Source organism: Lepidochelys kempii, chromosome 8 (genome assembly GCF_965140285.1).
Source record: "Lepidochelys kempii isolate rLepKem1 chromosome 8, rLepKem1.hap1, whole genome shotgun sequence".
In the NCBI taxonomy this organism is placed as follows: domain Eukaryota; kingdom Metazoa; phylum Chordata; order Testudines; family Cheloniidae; genus Lepidochelys; species Lepidochelys kempii.
The window spans coordinates 37,121,373-37,138,230 of record NC_136387.1 but is presented as its reverse complement, the minus strand read 5'-3'; the positions used below and the strand labels follow the sequence as shown (position 1 = coordinate 37,138,230).

Below are 16,858 nucleotides of genomic sequence, written 5' to 3'. Positions count from 1 at the left end.
CACAGAATGCCAATGGACCTGGAGGTTGGGGAGCAAAATATCCTGGTTAAGGTGGAAGACTGAGATTACAATGGGAAGACGACTGGGGCACATTTAGAGAAGTTTTCTCTTTATGGAAAATGAGGCATGAGGGTTTCAAGATGGGGCTGTGAGCTCCTACAGAGTCTCTAACAAAGTTAAAGGCCACAGGAAACAGTGTAATAACGAAAGTAGGTTCAAATGCGTCTGAGCAGTAGACACTCTGTACTTGATTTGGCTCCAGCAAACAGTGAGACTTACACGAGGTCTAAGGTAAGAGACTACTTTAAGGAACCCGATTATGAGAAGGAAACCCCAGTCAGAACTCTCTTATGGAGCAGGAGGTTTGTCTCCACTAGCTGAAGTTCCTTTGGCTGACAAATGATGTCAGCAAGGGGTGCATCTGAAATCAATCCCGAGTGTTGGTTACACTTGCTATTAAACAGCAATTGTGTTTGACTGTTTCAGGAACTACAGCTAACAGTGTTCAACTCAATTTATCACTGGCTACACTTGCAGCTGAACAATATTCCAGCACTGGGAAACAGGTACAGCTGTTTCCAATACCTGTTGATAGCAGCAAGCATTTTTGCTCATATCAACAAGGCATCTGGATACTAGCAGAGAACACACGCTCAAACTCACTCTGGAAGAACTCCAGATGGAGATAATAATGGACCTCTGGGCTACAATCCCATGGAAACTAAGAGAGACTTCACCTCATAGAAAAAAAAAGATAGTACCCTTCTCCCAGTAACAAAAGAGGACACACCTGGTAATCCAGAACTTAGAACTGAGGGAGGTTTCATAAGCAAGGATATGAGACTGAGGAAGATTTGGTCAGGATAAAGGAGAAGCCTTTGGAACAGCTAAAGACCCATGAACTAGACCAGTCTCAGATGCTCTACACCCACATGAATTGGCAGCTAAGTTCCCTCTAAGCCGCTCGGCTGCGCAGCAGGGAGAGGTGTTTCTCTCCCGGCCGAGCTGCCACGCAGGCACGTAATGGGGAGAGGTGCCTCTCCCCAGGCCCCGGACCACTGCAGCGAGAGGGGGTTGGGGGAGTCCTCTCTCCCTGCCACAGCCCCAGGACAGCCTTCACTCCAAACCCCTCATCTCCGGCCCCACTCCAGAGCCTGCATTCCTAGCCAGAACCCTCACCCCCACCCCCTAACCCTCTGCCCTAGCCCTGAACCACCCTCATCCCACACCTCAATTCCCTCATCTCCAGCCCCACCCCAGAGCCCACAGCCCTAGCCAGAGCCTCACCCCCCGCTGCAGCCCAAATCTATATCCCAACCCTGAGCCCCCAAATCTATATCCCAACCCTGAGCCCCCAAATCTCTCAGCCCCACCCCCGCCACACATCACCTCCATATTGGTGCACACAAAATTCATTCTGCACATGAAAGTAAAAAAATTAGAGGGAACATTGATCAGCAGGCATCAATCCTTTTCACTTTTTGCAGACCCTGTTATCAGTAAGAGGTGAGGAAAAGGTGTGAACTCCATTCCCCACTAATGACAAAGAATACATGCTATATACAGGCCTTGAGGTCAAAGTATATATGTTACAGTATCTCGGAAAGTTGTAGCTCAAGGAAAAGAGGTCTAATGAGCGGGGCTGACGACGACTACTTTTTTGAAGACCAACTAGTGGACAGACCATTTTCTTGCTCATCCAGACTGACATTCAGATGCCTGCATGTGCAGGGCACTGAGGGTAATTAAATTTTTCTCCACCTGCATGGAAGAGAACATTGAATTTTGTCTGGAAGGAATGCTCTGGGCTTGAGCTTGATGATTCACCTAAGCCAATACAGTCGTGTGGGATTCACCTGATCAGGACATAACAGAAAGCAGATCTCGGGGGCCTCAAAAGCCAACCTGATGAATTCCTGCTTGTGAAGGAAACACTGAGGTTCTCTCTTCAGTTTGTAGTTCACTAATGATTTCTTCACTGAGGAAGTTAGGCCTGCCTCTCCTTAGGGGAGAAGCATATCTTTGATAACTCCTTCAAGGTACAGTGTAAACAGCTGGGTGCCCTTAAAAGTAAGGGCAAGGAGACAAGGCTAGTAGGTGATCTCTCCCTCCCCAGGGATGGATCTACATTGCTCTCTGGGCCAAGGTGGAGGTGTCCAAGACATTGACCTCAAGTGGGTGTAATCTTGGCCATATTAACACCAGTGAAGCACATACAGTGGTTCCTGTCTACCACAAATTACAGCATGGAGCAAACGCTTTGTCTGGTTAGATCTCAATAAGCCACTGGATGGCTGTTCTAGGGGGGTAGAAGGCACAGAGCTGTGCACCAGCAGTTTGAATTATTGTATAGCATACCCTCTCCCCCCTTCTACCTTCCTTCTGGGAGGCAGAGTCCCAGTGGTTAGAAGGGAAGAGAATGAGTCCCATTTTGAGATAGCCAGAGGTCACAGAAGTCAGGATCCAGGCTGAAGAGCCCAAGGAGGTTCTTTGGTAGGTACTCCTGGGAGAATTCTGCACCAAAAAATTAAAAATTCCAAGCACAATATTTCCAAATTCTGTTAATTTCTGCATATTTTGTCAAAACACAACTTTTTTTTTTCAACTATTTTTGGTCATTAATTTCAAAATATCTGTCAGCAAGTACGTCTGTAACAATACAGACAACGAAAAAGATTCAGGAAATGTTTGACAAATAGCTTCCTTACAGAACTCTAAGTAATAATTAATTTAAACTACAGTACTGAACTGTATTTCCCACATCCCTCAGAAGCAGTGCAAAGACTTTGGAATCAGCGGTAACAGAGGAGCTGAGGGAGAGGGAAGTAATTGCTGGGAAGAAGCCTGGTTGTGAACTTGGAGGGTTGTTGTGTATGGTTGGGAAAAGTATGGAACAGGTTTTTTTGAGGGGGCGGGGAGGGATTGTTAGGGAGCTTCCCCCATGGAGATCCTGGCTGACTCCTAGCTTCTCCCATTCAGTCAGGCACACCTGCCCGTGTCCACATGTGTCCCTCCACCCCCATTCCCCCATCCCCCTGAAGCCCTGCACCCCTTCCCACATCCCCATGTGTCTGTGCCCCTACTCAGCCACACCACCCCGGTCCCCATGTGGCCCTGCAACTCCACTCCCCCACCACCACTCCCATTCAGCCCCTGCCCCAGTCTGCCCTCCCACACTAGCCCTTACGAGCCTGTCTATGACCTCCCAGCAACCCCATGCTGTCTGTCTCCTGACCTAGCCCAAAAGGCACTGTGAAGAAGGAAGGTGTGCTCTCTCTTTCCTAGCTGGACCGGAGCTGCTGCTCTGTTCTAGTGCCACAGTGCCCTCTGGTGAGCAAAAGGTGGAACTGCAGCAACTGTCCAGCAGAAGCTTTTTTCTGTGCAAAAAATTAAAAATATGCGCAACTCAATTATGCGCGCACACAGTGGCACAAAATTCTCCCAGGAGTGGATCGTGAAGACACTGAATCAGATGAGGACATGATCCACTTTACATAATATCTGCTATACAGCAGTGGATAGGCAGAATCAGCACTGAGGTTCAGCCCTAGAAGAAAATAAGGCACTTGTTCTCATTCTGATTTCTGTTCCTCCAGAGAGATTAAGGTTTTTGTTAGATAGGAGCCCAATTAACTTCACTGCTCCAAAATGACCCTGAGGGTTTTTGGAGGAATAAGAAAGTGAAAGGAAAAAGAAACCCAGGACACAGTGAGCAAGTCAATCAAATTCTAGCTCACCTTTTTCAGAAGACACCATATAGGAGGAAGGAAAGGATGATGTTCCTCTCCACCTCTAAGAGTAGGAAAGGGTCCAAGGAGTGTGCTTGCTGTGTACATGGAGCTCTGAGTAAGTTTTCTTGAAAGGAAGGTGTGACAAAGTGGGAATTTGTAAAAATATTTTTACGATGCATGTGTGCGCCTCAGTTTCCTCCCACACCTTGCGTGGTTACCCTGTGGGGGGGGAAGGATTAAGTCTGCTCAAGGTAGAACATGACACACAGGTGTCTCACCTAGCTGTCCGCACCATTAAGGAACAGGTTTAAGTGATCCAAATCAACAGAGGATCCATGAAGACAGACACCTTAATGACTGAACAATCCACGCCTATCAGGAGGAAACCCTGGCCAATGAGATGTGTGAACTGAGATTGAGAACAAAGAGGAAAAGGTGTCAGGTGATGCGGAGAAGGACAGCTCTTTGAAGGGACTCAGGAGCTCACCTGGGTGGACAAAAAGACAAGAGATGGAGTCGAGCGGGAGTCCACCACAGCTTGGCTGGCTCATCATGGCATTGGTTTGACTGGGATGGACTATGGCTTAGCTTCTGCCTCTCACTGATAACATAAGGACTTTCAGATACTGTAGGCCACGTGACTAACAAATTGTTACCTTGTTTTGAAAAGGTTGCCTGTGTCACTGTAAATATTCAGAGCAGTGTGCCCTGAAGGGGTACAATACAAGCTTCCAGCAAGTCTGGCATGACTGGATTCACTGGAAGGAGTCACAGAGAGAGACAGGGACTGCTGATGCCAAAGGCCCAATCTTGAAGGCCATAGGTCTGCCCATGGAACTAAGTGGGTCCTTGGGGCCTGTCACATTAAAGAGATCGCTCCCAGGAGACTGGTTACAGGCAGGGGCATAGGCTAGACTTTGTGACTCTGTGACAGAAGGCAAAAGGTAATTTGTTAGTGAGACCAGGGAGGCTGCAAAGGCCTGATCCATCCAGGCTATAGGGCTCCTGATTAATGGAATCCCTTATTGTGACAGAGTAGGCGAAGACTTACCTTCAGCATAATGTTTTGTAAGCTCACAGTTGAGTCTAGGCCCTCCTAGAAGTTTCTTTAAAGGGGGTTTTGGGAAAAAGGGGAAACTTGGGAAGAGCTGTGGATATCCAAAGACCACAAAGGGCAGTGGAAGAAGAGTGTTCACCTGGTTCAGAATTGCTCCTACTCTTAGTTGGATCTGGTGGCTGCAGCTTCAAGTAAGACCACAGTGGAAATGGGGCCAGAACTGGCAGAATGGGGTGCTATTATTAGCACTTCCTAGGTATTACTAGAAAGAAGTTTCCTTTGTCCTCTTCTGTTCTATGTTAGATCCAGAGCTTCAACAATGCCTGGAAAGACTGTCTCAGCAGAGGCAAGATAACTAAGGAAGCCTGTCTGCACACCAGAAGAAACTAAGTGAAAAACACCCTCTATTTGGATTTGATAGCACTTGTCTGACAAATGAGGATACATCCAATTTATCAAAACTTGTGACAGTCACACCATAAAATAAAAATGTAAAGTTTGGTTTAGCAATATCCGGATATTTAAATATTGACCAATATTTCCATTCTTATATTCCTTTTGTGAATCTTCTCCATCAGCCAGTTGTCACTCTGGCACCTCGTCTTACCAGATGACAACTAAGGCTGCAATTCTGTGACCTCCATGACTTCTGAAGTGGCCGGTGCAACTGGCAAGCAGCTCAGGCAGTCCCTAGGCCAGTCGCGCCAGCTGCGGCTGGGGCAGTCTTGGGACACTGCTCACCGCAGGATAAGTTTGGGTGTGGGAGGTGGCTCAGGGCTGGGGTGTGGGAGGGGGTGAGGGCTCTGAGTGGTGCTTACCTTGGGGGGGGGGGGGGGCGGGCGGGCGGGCGCCTCCCTGGAAAAGGCAACATGGCTGCAGTTCCCAGCAAATGGGAGCTGTGGGCGGAGGCAGTTCGTGGAGCTAGGAGCTTAGGGAGGGACATATCACCGTTTCTGAGAAGCCAGGTAGGGAGCTGCCAGTCCCACCAATCCTGACCCCAGCACCAGCGGGGGTCCTGGGCTGCCACCCCAATCCCCAAGCACCCGCCCCCTCCAACACCCATGGGGGTCCTGGACCGTCAAGCACATGCCCCCGAGCATCCGTGGCGCCATCCGAGTCGCCCCCCACTTGAACACCCATGGCACTCCCAAGATTTAATCAGGGGTATAGCACAAGTCATGGACACGTCATGGGCTGTGAATTTTAGTTGACTGCCCATGACCCTTCCATGACTTTTACTAAAAATACCTGTGACTAAAATGTAGCCTTAATGAGGACACTGCATCCTGAAAACCAAACTGCAGTGATTCTCTCTAAAGAGGTCCCTTTTTGGGGTGGGGAGGTTTACTTTCCTTTCCCCATGTGAGTCACAACAGCTCCCATCCAGAGCAGGAAGTGACTTATCAAGGGTGCTGGGTGGCTCACATCTGGGACAGCAGCAGGATGGCTGCCTCCATCACTGAAGGAGCCTATAGCAGCTTGGAGTGAAACAAGGCTCCTCAGGGCTCCTCACTCTCCCTCTCTCCCAGGTCCACAGCCTCTCATTCCCACAGGCTCTGGAGCATTTAAAATACAAGGAGCTGCAGCCAGCCAGGTGTCCAGGTCAGGAGAGCATGAAGGGGAGTCCCAATGGTCAAAAAAGGAAGGTGGGTAGACAAGCTGGCTGCTGTGGGGCTGGTATGCATTCCTTCCTCCTACACTCCGCCCGCCCCCCTCCCCCCGGCCCTTGACCACTGGGGACTCCTTGTGTGCCCTCCCCACTGCTGCAGCCCCACTTTGCCACCCCTCCATGTCCCCCCCGCAGGGGCATGCCTCACACTTTGAAAGCCACTAAAGGACGGTTGCACCAAAAAGCACATTGTAGGGCAAACTCAATATAACAAAAGAACTATTTTTTCCACACAGAGAACTAAATCTAAGAGCCAGGCTGCCTTTTGACAAACCACTTTAAAAAGGTATTCTTAGCAAGACATCCCTAAAAAAAAAATTAGTATTTTTTTCCAGATCAGTGGATTAAAAAAAATCTCATTAACCAAAAAAGGCTTGCTTTGTTCTACCAACCCCTTTTATGCCTCTCACCCCAAACAAAATTGATTCACCAAATGCTATTTACCATGCAGGCCTCCATTAGGGCTGTGTGCATCTCATCTGTTTTATGTTCTTGATCAGCTCCAGCTTCAAGCAGAAAACGAACCATATCTAAATGGCCTTCAAACACAAAAACAAAACAATTTGTTACAAACATTAAGAAAGGGCTTAGTCAAAATATTGTAATTTAAGTTTTTGTAGTTTGTTTTTACAAGCCTATCCAACTGTAATGTGCAAATACATTGCTATTGTGGCAAAACACAAGATGGACATTCAACTTATAACAGTGGTCTTACCTGGAAGATTTTATTTTCTGGCTATGCAAAGTTGATAAGGTTTTATTTAACATGGATTAGGTAAAAAAAATTCTATAAAAATCCTGTCTTGAGACTTCAAACTATAAACAAAATAGCATTTATGCTCTAATTGCCCACATAGCTTAAGTATTGCGTGGATTGGCCAAAAAAAAGCTGAAAGGAGAAAAAAAAAATCCATCTGGAAGGTAAAAAACCTTCCAGAGAAGAACAGTATGAAATTATAAACCTATCTTGAAGTTTTTACTGCAATAACTTTCACAGGAGTATTTTTATGCATTGTCTAAAAAGAGCAGATTGCTGAACTGTAAGAGCTTCAATCTAAAAAACCTGTAGAGTTGCCACAACTGTTCTTAAAAGCTTTGTTCAGTCTCACTCAAATTAGTTTTATTTCACTTTCATCTATGGAGCTTTTACATTTTTCTTCCATGCAAAAACAAGTCTATTTAGGTACTTGCACAAAGTTCACTCTAGTATCTGGATGCCTAATTTACTGATGGATTTTATCCTCTCAGCATGCAGGCAAGGCAAGGCATGTTTTTCCTATGTTACAGGAGAGGAGTAGAAGGTAGGTTAAGTGATTTCCCAACATGATCACACAGGAAGTCTGTGGTTGATGTGGGAATGATCACCCAGCCCAGAGTGTATTATATCATTCTTTCCTACACAAGTTTTACTAAATTATAGGAAGTGCTGAGGATATTATCCTTTAGATATTCCAGGGCTAAGAGTGCTTTATCATGCAGCATTTCATACTATTGTAATCTACCATTTTAAAAAACCTGGTATCTGAATTTAAGTTCTTATTCAATCTGTCCAACTACCATTAAATATTGTTCATTACCCTGACACAAAAATGTAGGGGGATATACTTAAGAAACCACAACAGCCCACAATTAAGAAAAAGTTTCTAAGAGATATCAACACACACTCCTCAACTTTCAGAAGAAAGGCAGCTGAAATCTTTACCTGAAGTGTATTATGATTTTTCTTAGGTGAAAGAAAAGTGTTTTGGAAAGTATGTCCTAATAGCCTAATACAGAGTTATGGAACTTGTAACTTTGAAAACCTTTGATAAATCTAATTTTGTAAAAGATTCTCAAATATAGATGGTCTAAAATTTTTAGTTTTATCAAATCCTCAATGGTGCACATAACCTCTTAAAATTCAATTTGGGAGGAAATTTTTGGAGTTTAATACAAACATTTCAATTTTCAGGAGTTGCATGAAGGTTTCTGCTAAGATAATGACTGTGAGACCTTGAGTTTAAGGAGTTAAGTGTCTGTGAAACTTGCAAACTGAAAAAAAGAAATTGTTGGAACAGAAAATTAAGCCCAAGATTTTAAAAGTCAGTACAACTTATTTAGGTGCCTGAACTTCCAAAGTGCTGTACTCATCCCACTTAAGTCAACAGGAGTTGCTGGATGTTGGGAAGTATGAAAATCAGGCTGCTTATTTAGGAGGTTAAATATGGACAATCTCAATTTATACAGTTTCTGAAAGTCCTGGCCTGAGAGTTACCACCATAATATCACTGTTAGGTCACGTAGCCACTTCTCCCAAAAAGCTTTCAACTTTTAATGAAGTCTCTAATTTAACTTTTCCCTTCACAGAATTTTTATATCATCCAATGTATTAAAAAAGTTAAGTAGACTTGGACTTCAGAAAAAGTAAAAACTACAGTAACAGTGGTTATTGGATGCCACATATGGTGTGCATGTGCCTCATGTGCACAAGAGCCATATCTTATGACCAGCAACATCCATTCAGGCCGTGTCTGTGCTCTGCCTGTGCTTGTGCACCTCCTACATCTGAGGGCACATTGGGAAGAATGGTCCTGATCAACTCTCTTGATAATTCAGAATCCCAGCAGAGTTGGACTCCAAATAGGGCTGGGACAGAGGGCAGGTCATGAGATCCAGAGGTACAACACATTTAGAAGATCCACAGTTACAACGTAAGTAACCTTTCTCTTTGAGTCTTTGTCCATGTAGATTTCACTTGTGATGACTCACTAGCGATTCCATGAGCACTATGAGAGAATCCATGGAGTCCTATGTTTATCTAAATTAGGACTAAAGAATGTGTGTCTCAAATTTGGCATCTGATCTAGAAGCCAAATCCAGGGTAAAACATATTGTAAAAGTATAAACTAAACTCCATGTAGCTGCTCTGCAGATTTCAGTAAGGAATATCATTAAGCAACCTGAAGAGACTGCTTGAGCTCCAGCTGAGTGTGTCCTGATTCCTGAAAGGAGAGGTAGACTTGATAACTGGTAGGAGACTTTAATGCATGGGGTAACCAACCTGCACATCTGAGAAGAGATGGGTTGGCCCTTGTGACCCAAGAACGTTTTTGTGCCAACTGGCAGAGGGTACAGGGGGGCATAGAGTTTTACAGGGATGCCTTGGGCCAAACATATGCATATTAAGTTTACCAAAACATGGCTCTTGGTAGAGACCTCACATGCCAGTAGCCCACTAGTCAGCATTATCATCTTGAAATTCATGAAGACATAATGTTCAAGGACTTAAATATTTCTTCTGAAAATTAAGTTCTTAATGTATGAGTTAAGGCAGATCGTCTGAAGATGATAAACCTGCTCCTGTCAGGTCAGAGGGAAGAGACATGTCTTTCTCTCTGGCTAGTCATATGTATACTGTCCACTTCCCAGCGTAGGCCTATTTGCATTACTAAGGCTGAAGCTCATGGAGATTGAGAAATCACATGAGAGCAAAACTGTAGGAAAACAAAGTGCCAGGGGTATCTTGTTTACAAGTAAAGAGCCTAACTTATGAAAGGATTGTCAAAGCCAACCCGGTTGGAAAATGCTGCAAAGACTTGGGTGAACTAAACTTCATTAGACAGAAAACTATCTTGTTAATCATGTCTAGTTCTAGAACAGGGCTTCTCAAACTGAGGGTCAGGACCCCTCAGGAGGTCACAAGGTTATTACATGAGGGGTCGCAAACGGTCAGCCTCCACCCCAAACCCTGCTTTGCCTCCAGCATTTATAATGGTGTTAAATATGTAAAAAAGTGTTTTTAATTTATAAGTGGGGGTTGCACACAGAGGCTTGCTATGTGAAAGGGGTCACCAATACTAAAGTTTGAGAACCACTGTTCTAGAATGTGTGTTCTATTTTACATGTAATCATTAGTTTCTAAAACTTCCACTTGCTGCTTCTCAATTATCTATACTTTGTTAAATAAGCTTTTACTTGTTTTCACTATAAACATGTCTAAGTGCTATGTCTTAAACGGTGCAGTCATCCAAGGTCTAACTGGTAAGTTGGGGGTACTATTCCTTTGGGAACAGTGAATCTCGAATTCTGAGTGTCCGGTGAATGAGGTTGATGGATACTTCAGAGAGATACTCAGGGGGCTTGGAGTATGGCTATCACTAACCTACAGAGGAAAAGTGGAGCCTGCATGGACTAAGAGGGGAGTACTTATGTTGCTCATGGCTAATGGAGTCAGGGAGCTGACAAGTAGTACGCAGGCAAGGCTTCCTCACACTAAGGGGAAGTGGTAGCAAGATGCCGCAAAACCCTGGGAAGCTAACAGCCTTGAAGTGTTTTTCCAAGTGCCATGAACAAACAGGTGATTTTCTAAATGACTTTGTTCTATCTAGGTAATGAAGAAGGGCCTGGGAAACATCTAAGGTGTGCAGTTTGGCTTCCACCAAGTTTGAGTGAGGTTTGGGGAAGAAAGCTAGGGAACAGATGGTTCGGTTTAAGTGAAAGTCAGACACCACACATTTTTCAAAGAAATTTTATCCCCATGGAATACCATACACGGAGTATATGCCATTAGTGCTTGGTCCTCACAAGCCCACCTGGCTCAGATGATAGCTACCAGAAAGGCTGTTTTAATGGCGAGATGGTGGAGGGAGCACTTAGATAAGCATGCAAAAGGGGCTTCCAAGACCCATCAAAACTACATTAAGGTCCCATAGTGGGATAGGCTCCCGAATGCAGGGAATAGGCCTGAACCAGTCCTTTTAGAAATTTTGAAACAGTGGAATATGAGAACAGTTATACGTTTGAATAGGAGAGTGGTTTTCTGAAACAGCAGCAAAATGAACCTTGATAGAGCTGATCGTGAGACCTGATAGCTTGAGCTGGAGGACAACCCAAATGTTGGGGATAGAAACTTTCAATGGATTGAGACCGTATTAGGAATCAACAGATGGAAATCTCTTCCACTTTGATGTATATACTGATTTTGATCCTGCTCTGTATTAGGATTTCTGTGGAACAATCCTTGTCTGATGCATTCAACTAGCCAACTTCCAAGCAGACAAATACAGAAATATGGGTACTGGGGGTAGAATTTGCCCCCTACAATGGCTGTTGTGGACAGAGGCAGCAGAAATTTGAGTCAATACTGTCTTGCCTAATAAGGGGCTGTATGCATCACTATGGTTACATCCTGCCTGATGTTCCTTATGACTCTTGGCATCAGGGGAACAGAAGAAAATGCATAAAGACATTGAGGCCAAAGAATGAGGAAACCATCATGGAGGAACACTGGTCTGGTACTTGCTCCGGGCCAGAAGAGAGGGCATTTGTCATGTTTGTTGATGGAAAACCAGAGCATGTCATCTTGTTTGTTGACATAATACACTGAGGAGGTGGTTGGTGTCTGTCAGGATCTGCACTGTGATTCCTTTCAGAAGTAGTACAAATTCGCTGCAGATTAGACAAATTACATTGAGTTTCAGCACTTTTATATGTAGTGAGGACTCTTAACTAGATCAGAAATGAGTCTGTAGCTTGTTTGGGTTCCTCTCCACTAGCCACAGAGGCTTATGTAGAGTGTGTTGCTGTGGGAGGTGGGGTGTTCAGAATGACACCACTTTGCACACAATCTCTGGATTTGCCTCTAGTCCAGGGAAGATAAAAAGGGATTTGGGATCTTGAGGTAAGTATCCATATAGTGTTTGGTAAATTCGTAAACAGATCTCAGGCATCCTTGGAGAGGGCACAAGTGAAGTCTGGCAAGAGATGTCACACTTAAGTGAACATCATCATATGGCCTACATTTCTTGCTGTTATTGCAGATCAGGGATGCTGTGGGCTGAAACCTGTTCAGAGAGAGCTATGCTTTCATCAGCTTGGAATATAAAAGGTCCCTATAAGTTCTATGGACTGAGTAGGAGTGACAGATAACTACTTTTATTTCATCTCAAGTCCTGGAGAGTGCAACAGGTTGAGGTCCCTGGAAAGGCCATTGGATAATCCCTGGGGGATTTCCCTCTCCGAAGCCAGTTATCCAAGCAGAGGTAAACAGGCATTCCTTATGTTAGATTGGCTGCCACCACTGCCAGACATTTTGTGAATACTTTTAGGGCTACAGACAGGCCCTGAACTAATAGAGGTCATATCCTACTGTGATCTGAAGATATTTTCTGAGGACCAGATGAATAGCAATAAGCATCCTGAAGGCCAAGAGCCGCAAGTCAATCCTGAGCTTCTCCAGACAGAATGATGGAAGCTAGCTCACCATTGTGAATTTGAATGAATGAAATTCAAGTGTATGAATTTCTTTAGTCACCTTAGGTGCTTTCCCCTCTTCTGGAAATAAGAAAATAGCAAGAATAGAAACTTTGAATTCATGGATTACTATTTCTAATGGCTCTTAGCTGAAGTAAAGAATCTACCTTCTTCCTTCAGTTGTTTCTCAGGAGATGGGTCCCCCAAATAGGGATATAGAAGGCAGATCAGCTGGGACAGAGGACTGAAATTGTAATCTCAAATACCCACTGGTCTGAAGTAATCCAAGTCTATGCCTGAGAAAAATGGGGAAGGTGGCAACCAAAAATAGGGATGAGAACAAGGAAGCTGTGGTGGAACAGGTACATGGCTCTTGACTCGAAAGTCAGACTTGTTGATTGGATGGTGATGCAGGGTGGGTGGGTAGGTAGCAGAAGAGGAGGGGGCTGTCTGGTGGGTGACATGAGCCTAAGGGCACGTCTTCACTAGCAACGTTATTAACTAACTATAGGTCTACACTGACACTTTACAGCACTGAAACTTGCAGCGCTTGGGGTGTGTTTTTTTACACCCCTGAGCAAGAAAATTACAGAGCTGTAAACTGCCAATGTAGACAAGCTCTAAGAAACTGACTTGGAAACAAAGGCAGTAGGCCTCTATTGTTGACAGGGGGAAATTCTCTGTCTTAACTGGCCCTAGTACCTTAATGATACTTAGTGATGTCAGCGCTGCTCTAGAATTCTTTAGGGAGTACCATAATTCATCTGTACAGGGGCTGAAAAGGTCTGATTCTTCAAAGGGAAGATGTCCAATAGTAGTTTGGACTTCTTTGGGAATCTCTCCTCATGATAGTGCCTATGGCCACAGGTGTTCAAGGCTTCTTGAAGAGAGATTCTAGCCATCAGGTAGTTCTCATACTACAGATCTCAACTCAGTTTTTGCTTCCCATGGGAGTTTGTCAATAAAAGATGACACTTTGTCCCAGTTCAGATAATCATACTACGCAAATAAAGCCTGATAGTCAGCTATACAAAGTTGCAGTGATGCTGAAGAACAGGATTTTCTGCCAAGGAGATTGAAGTCTTTGGGGTTCTTTGTCTTTCAGAGTGGACCTAGACAGTCCCAACAGTTTAGATTTTTCCTGAATACTACAACAGGTACAACATTACTATGGAACCTGAAGCTGGGTGGGTAGAAAAATGTATGGTCAGACCAAAGGTCCATCTAGCCCAGTATCCTGTCTTCAGACAGTGGCCAATGTCAGGTGCCCTGGAGGGAATGAACAGAACATAGGTAATCATCAACTGATCTATCCCGTGGCCCATTCCCAGTTTCTGGCAAAACCCGAGGCTAGGGACACCATTCCTGCCCATCCTGGCTAATAGCCATTGATGGACCTATCCGCCATGAACTTATCTAGTTGTCTTTTTGAACCCTGTTATGCTTTTTTGGCCTTCCTAATTACATTTTTACACTTCATTTGCCCGAGTTTATGCTCCTTTCTATTTTCCTCACTAGGATTTAACTTCCACTTTTTAAAGGATGCCTTTGTGTCTCTCACTGCTTCTTTTATTTTGTTGTTTAGCCATGGTGGCACTTTTTTGGTCCTCTTACAATGGTTTTTAATTTGGGGTATTTAAATTGAGGTTGGGGTATTTAAATTGGGGTACATTTAAATTGAGCTTCTATTATGGATATTGGAAAACGCATGTACCTTCTCTTGCACTACAATATACAGAATATTTTCTGTTCTCCCTAGCAACTCCTGAAAGGACTTGTAGTTTTCAATGAGTGGTATACAATAAAGTGGGATAGGGTAGGAGGTTTCCAGTGGATATTGTGGCAAGTCACCTTCTTCCACTTCCTCAATGTACTTCTTATGTTCCTGTTTTTCTTGATCTCTATGAGGGTCTGCTTCCCTAATGGAGCTAGTAGGTAGTCTGACCGGGGAATAAAATCTGGTGTGCTCAAAAGAGATATGAGGAGAATAACTGTAGACGTCTCAATGGAGAAGACCATGGAGCCCAGGAGGCCCAAGGTGGTGGACCAAAGGGAAAAGTTCTGAGTCTTAAGGTGATGTCTGCCAGAGTAATACTGGATACTTCAGAGAAGTATGTCTGGATATTCTGCCGGGAGAAAATCTCAAGGTGGGCCCTAAAATTGAATCTCTGGTGTCAGAGAGTGGGATATATATTTATTGGGGAATACCATGAATCTGTACATTTTATAAACTTCTTAAATCACACAAATCCAATTACAGAAACGGAAATGTTTACAAGGTCTTCAAGTTCCATGACCAATCACCAGAGAATCCACACAGTCCTTACATGGCTGGATCTCACTTCACAATGGACTCTGAATGCAAGCTGTCTCACACTAATTATTACAATCTAAGAATTTACAGGTTTCAGAGTAACAGCCGTTAGCCTGTATTCGCAAAAAGAAAAAGGAGTACTTGTGGCACCTTAGAGACTAACCAATTTATTTGAGCATAAGCTTTCGTGAGCTACAGCTCACTTCTCTCTAAGGTGCCACAAGTACTCCTTTTCTTTTAAGAATTTACCATATCTGAGATTTGGTAGAATTTTGGTTCTGAGAGCCATGAGTTCCTTTTCATTCAAGGAACTTACATACTCTACTGGCACAGTGGGTAGAGCTTTTAAAGCAGTTAAAGAAATAGAGTTATCAAATTATTAAATTCAGTGTTCATCTGCCACATCTCCCAGCAAGTAAAAAGGAACCCAACAGCAAAGGTTTCCTGAGTCTCCTACAGTTTGAATTAATAGCCCAGCTGCACCCATTTTGTTTTTTAAATACATGTACGTACAAAGTAGTAAGATTTGACTTAAGTATTTTCCTAAACTTTCCGAAAAATCAAAGAAAAAACAGTGTTAAAATAGCAGAATACTTGAGAAGTTAGTGTTTTAAAAACTGACTAAAACCAGCCTCAACTTTGAACATGTAACCTCAATTCTATCAGTAAAGCCACAAATCTCCTTAATCCCAACTATTTTCCCCCATACTTAGATTTTCAACATGAGCCAGGAGATACTCCCATATTCTTCATCTACTGACCTACAAACCAACATGTTACTAGGAGAACCTAATCATCTCCAAATCCATGTTCCTGCTATGCTCCAGAGATATCTTACTTGTACCCTTAACATAGTATCAAATAAGCAACACCGCTCCATGATTTGCCATATAATCCAACTGAAAACATCCAACCACTATCCCAACGTCATTAAGACTCCTAAAATGGTTTTGAGACCCTACCATTACAGATAAGCACTATTACTTGTCTTCTATCACATATTGGCTGCAGATGCCTAAGTATCACATTCACAACAACTGGGGTGTTAGTACTTTCTCTATAAAGGAGAGAAAGACAGCTTGTGTATAGAACACCATTTGCAACAAGATTCAGAGTTTAGAAAGATGCAGTTTTTGTTGCAATAGTGATGGCCACAACAAAACACAGTTCTTATGCTGTGTCAATGTCATTGGAAGGAGGGTAGGTGAGGTATGTTGAATATGAGCAAGTTGCAAACTCCTCCAGATTTCCTGACTTTCACATTTAGCTTACTTTAAACTCCTAATTTGGAGTTTAAACTTCCAAGAAGCTATGAACATTAGAAAACTTCCAAATTAGGTTCCTGATGGTATTTTTTGAACCTTAACAAAAAGACTGTCTGGGAATTTTAGTTAGATTCCAAGCACAAAATCTAACAATGTTATGTGTGTAATACAAGGATCATCAAAAAAATACAGCCACCTAAAGTTTCTTCACAAATGAAGGTTTAAATACCATACCTTTATAGCATGCTAATGTAAGTGCACTTTCTTTGAACTCATTGGAATGAGTGTTGATTCCTGCACCATATTCCAGAAGTACTCTTGCAACCTCAACATGACCTGCACTGGCTGCTTCCATTAAGGGGGTATGTCCATTTTCATTATGATCTTCTATATTAGCACCTGCTTTCAATAGCACTTTCACTATGTCAACGAATCCCCCAGCGCAGGCATAAGTGAGTGCTGTGTTCCCTAAGAGAAGATAAAAAGAACATACAGTAAGTAACTCCTTCCTCTTTCACCTAACCCCAACTGTAAATAAATGAAACCAAAACCTACTTTAAATATATAGAATTTTAATCTACTTAAGTATTT

The 16,858-nt window shown here is 43.5% G+C and overlaps 1 protein-coding gene across 10 annotated transcripts in view; it reads right to left on the bottom strand.

The window, feature by feature from the left end:
- Positions 1 to 16,858, bottom strand: part of ANKHD1 (ankyrin repeat and KH domain containing 1) — a 206,672-nt gene that overhangs the window by 91,369 nt on the left and 98,445 nt on the right. For all 10 annotated transcript variants that reach the window (XM_073356055.2, XM_073356058.2, XM_073356056.2 and 7 more), the window contains exons 6-7: positions 16,502 to 16,735; positions 6,902 to 6,996 (exon numbers count right to left, since the gene is read on the bottom strand). In XM_073356055.2, the coding sequence (XP_073212156.1) occupies positions 6,902 to 6,996; positions 16,502 to 16,735 (329 nt within the window). The remainder of the gene's footprint in view (positions 1 to 6,901; positions 6,997 to 16,501; positions 16,736 to 16,858) is intronic.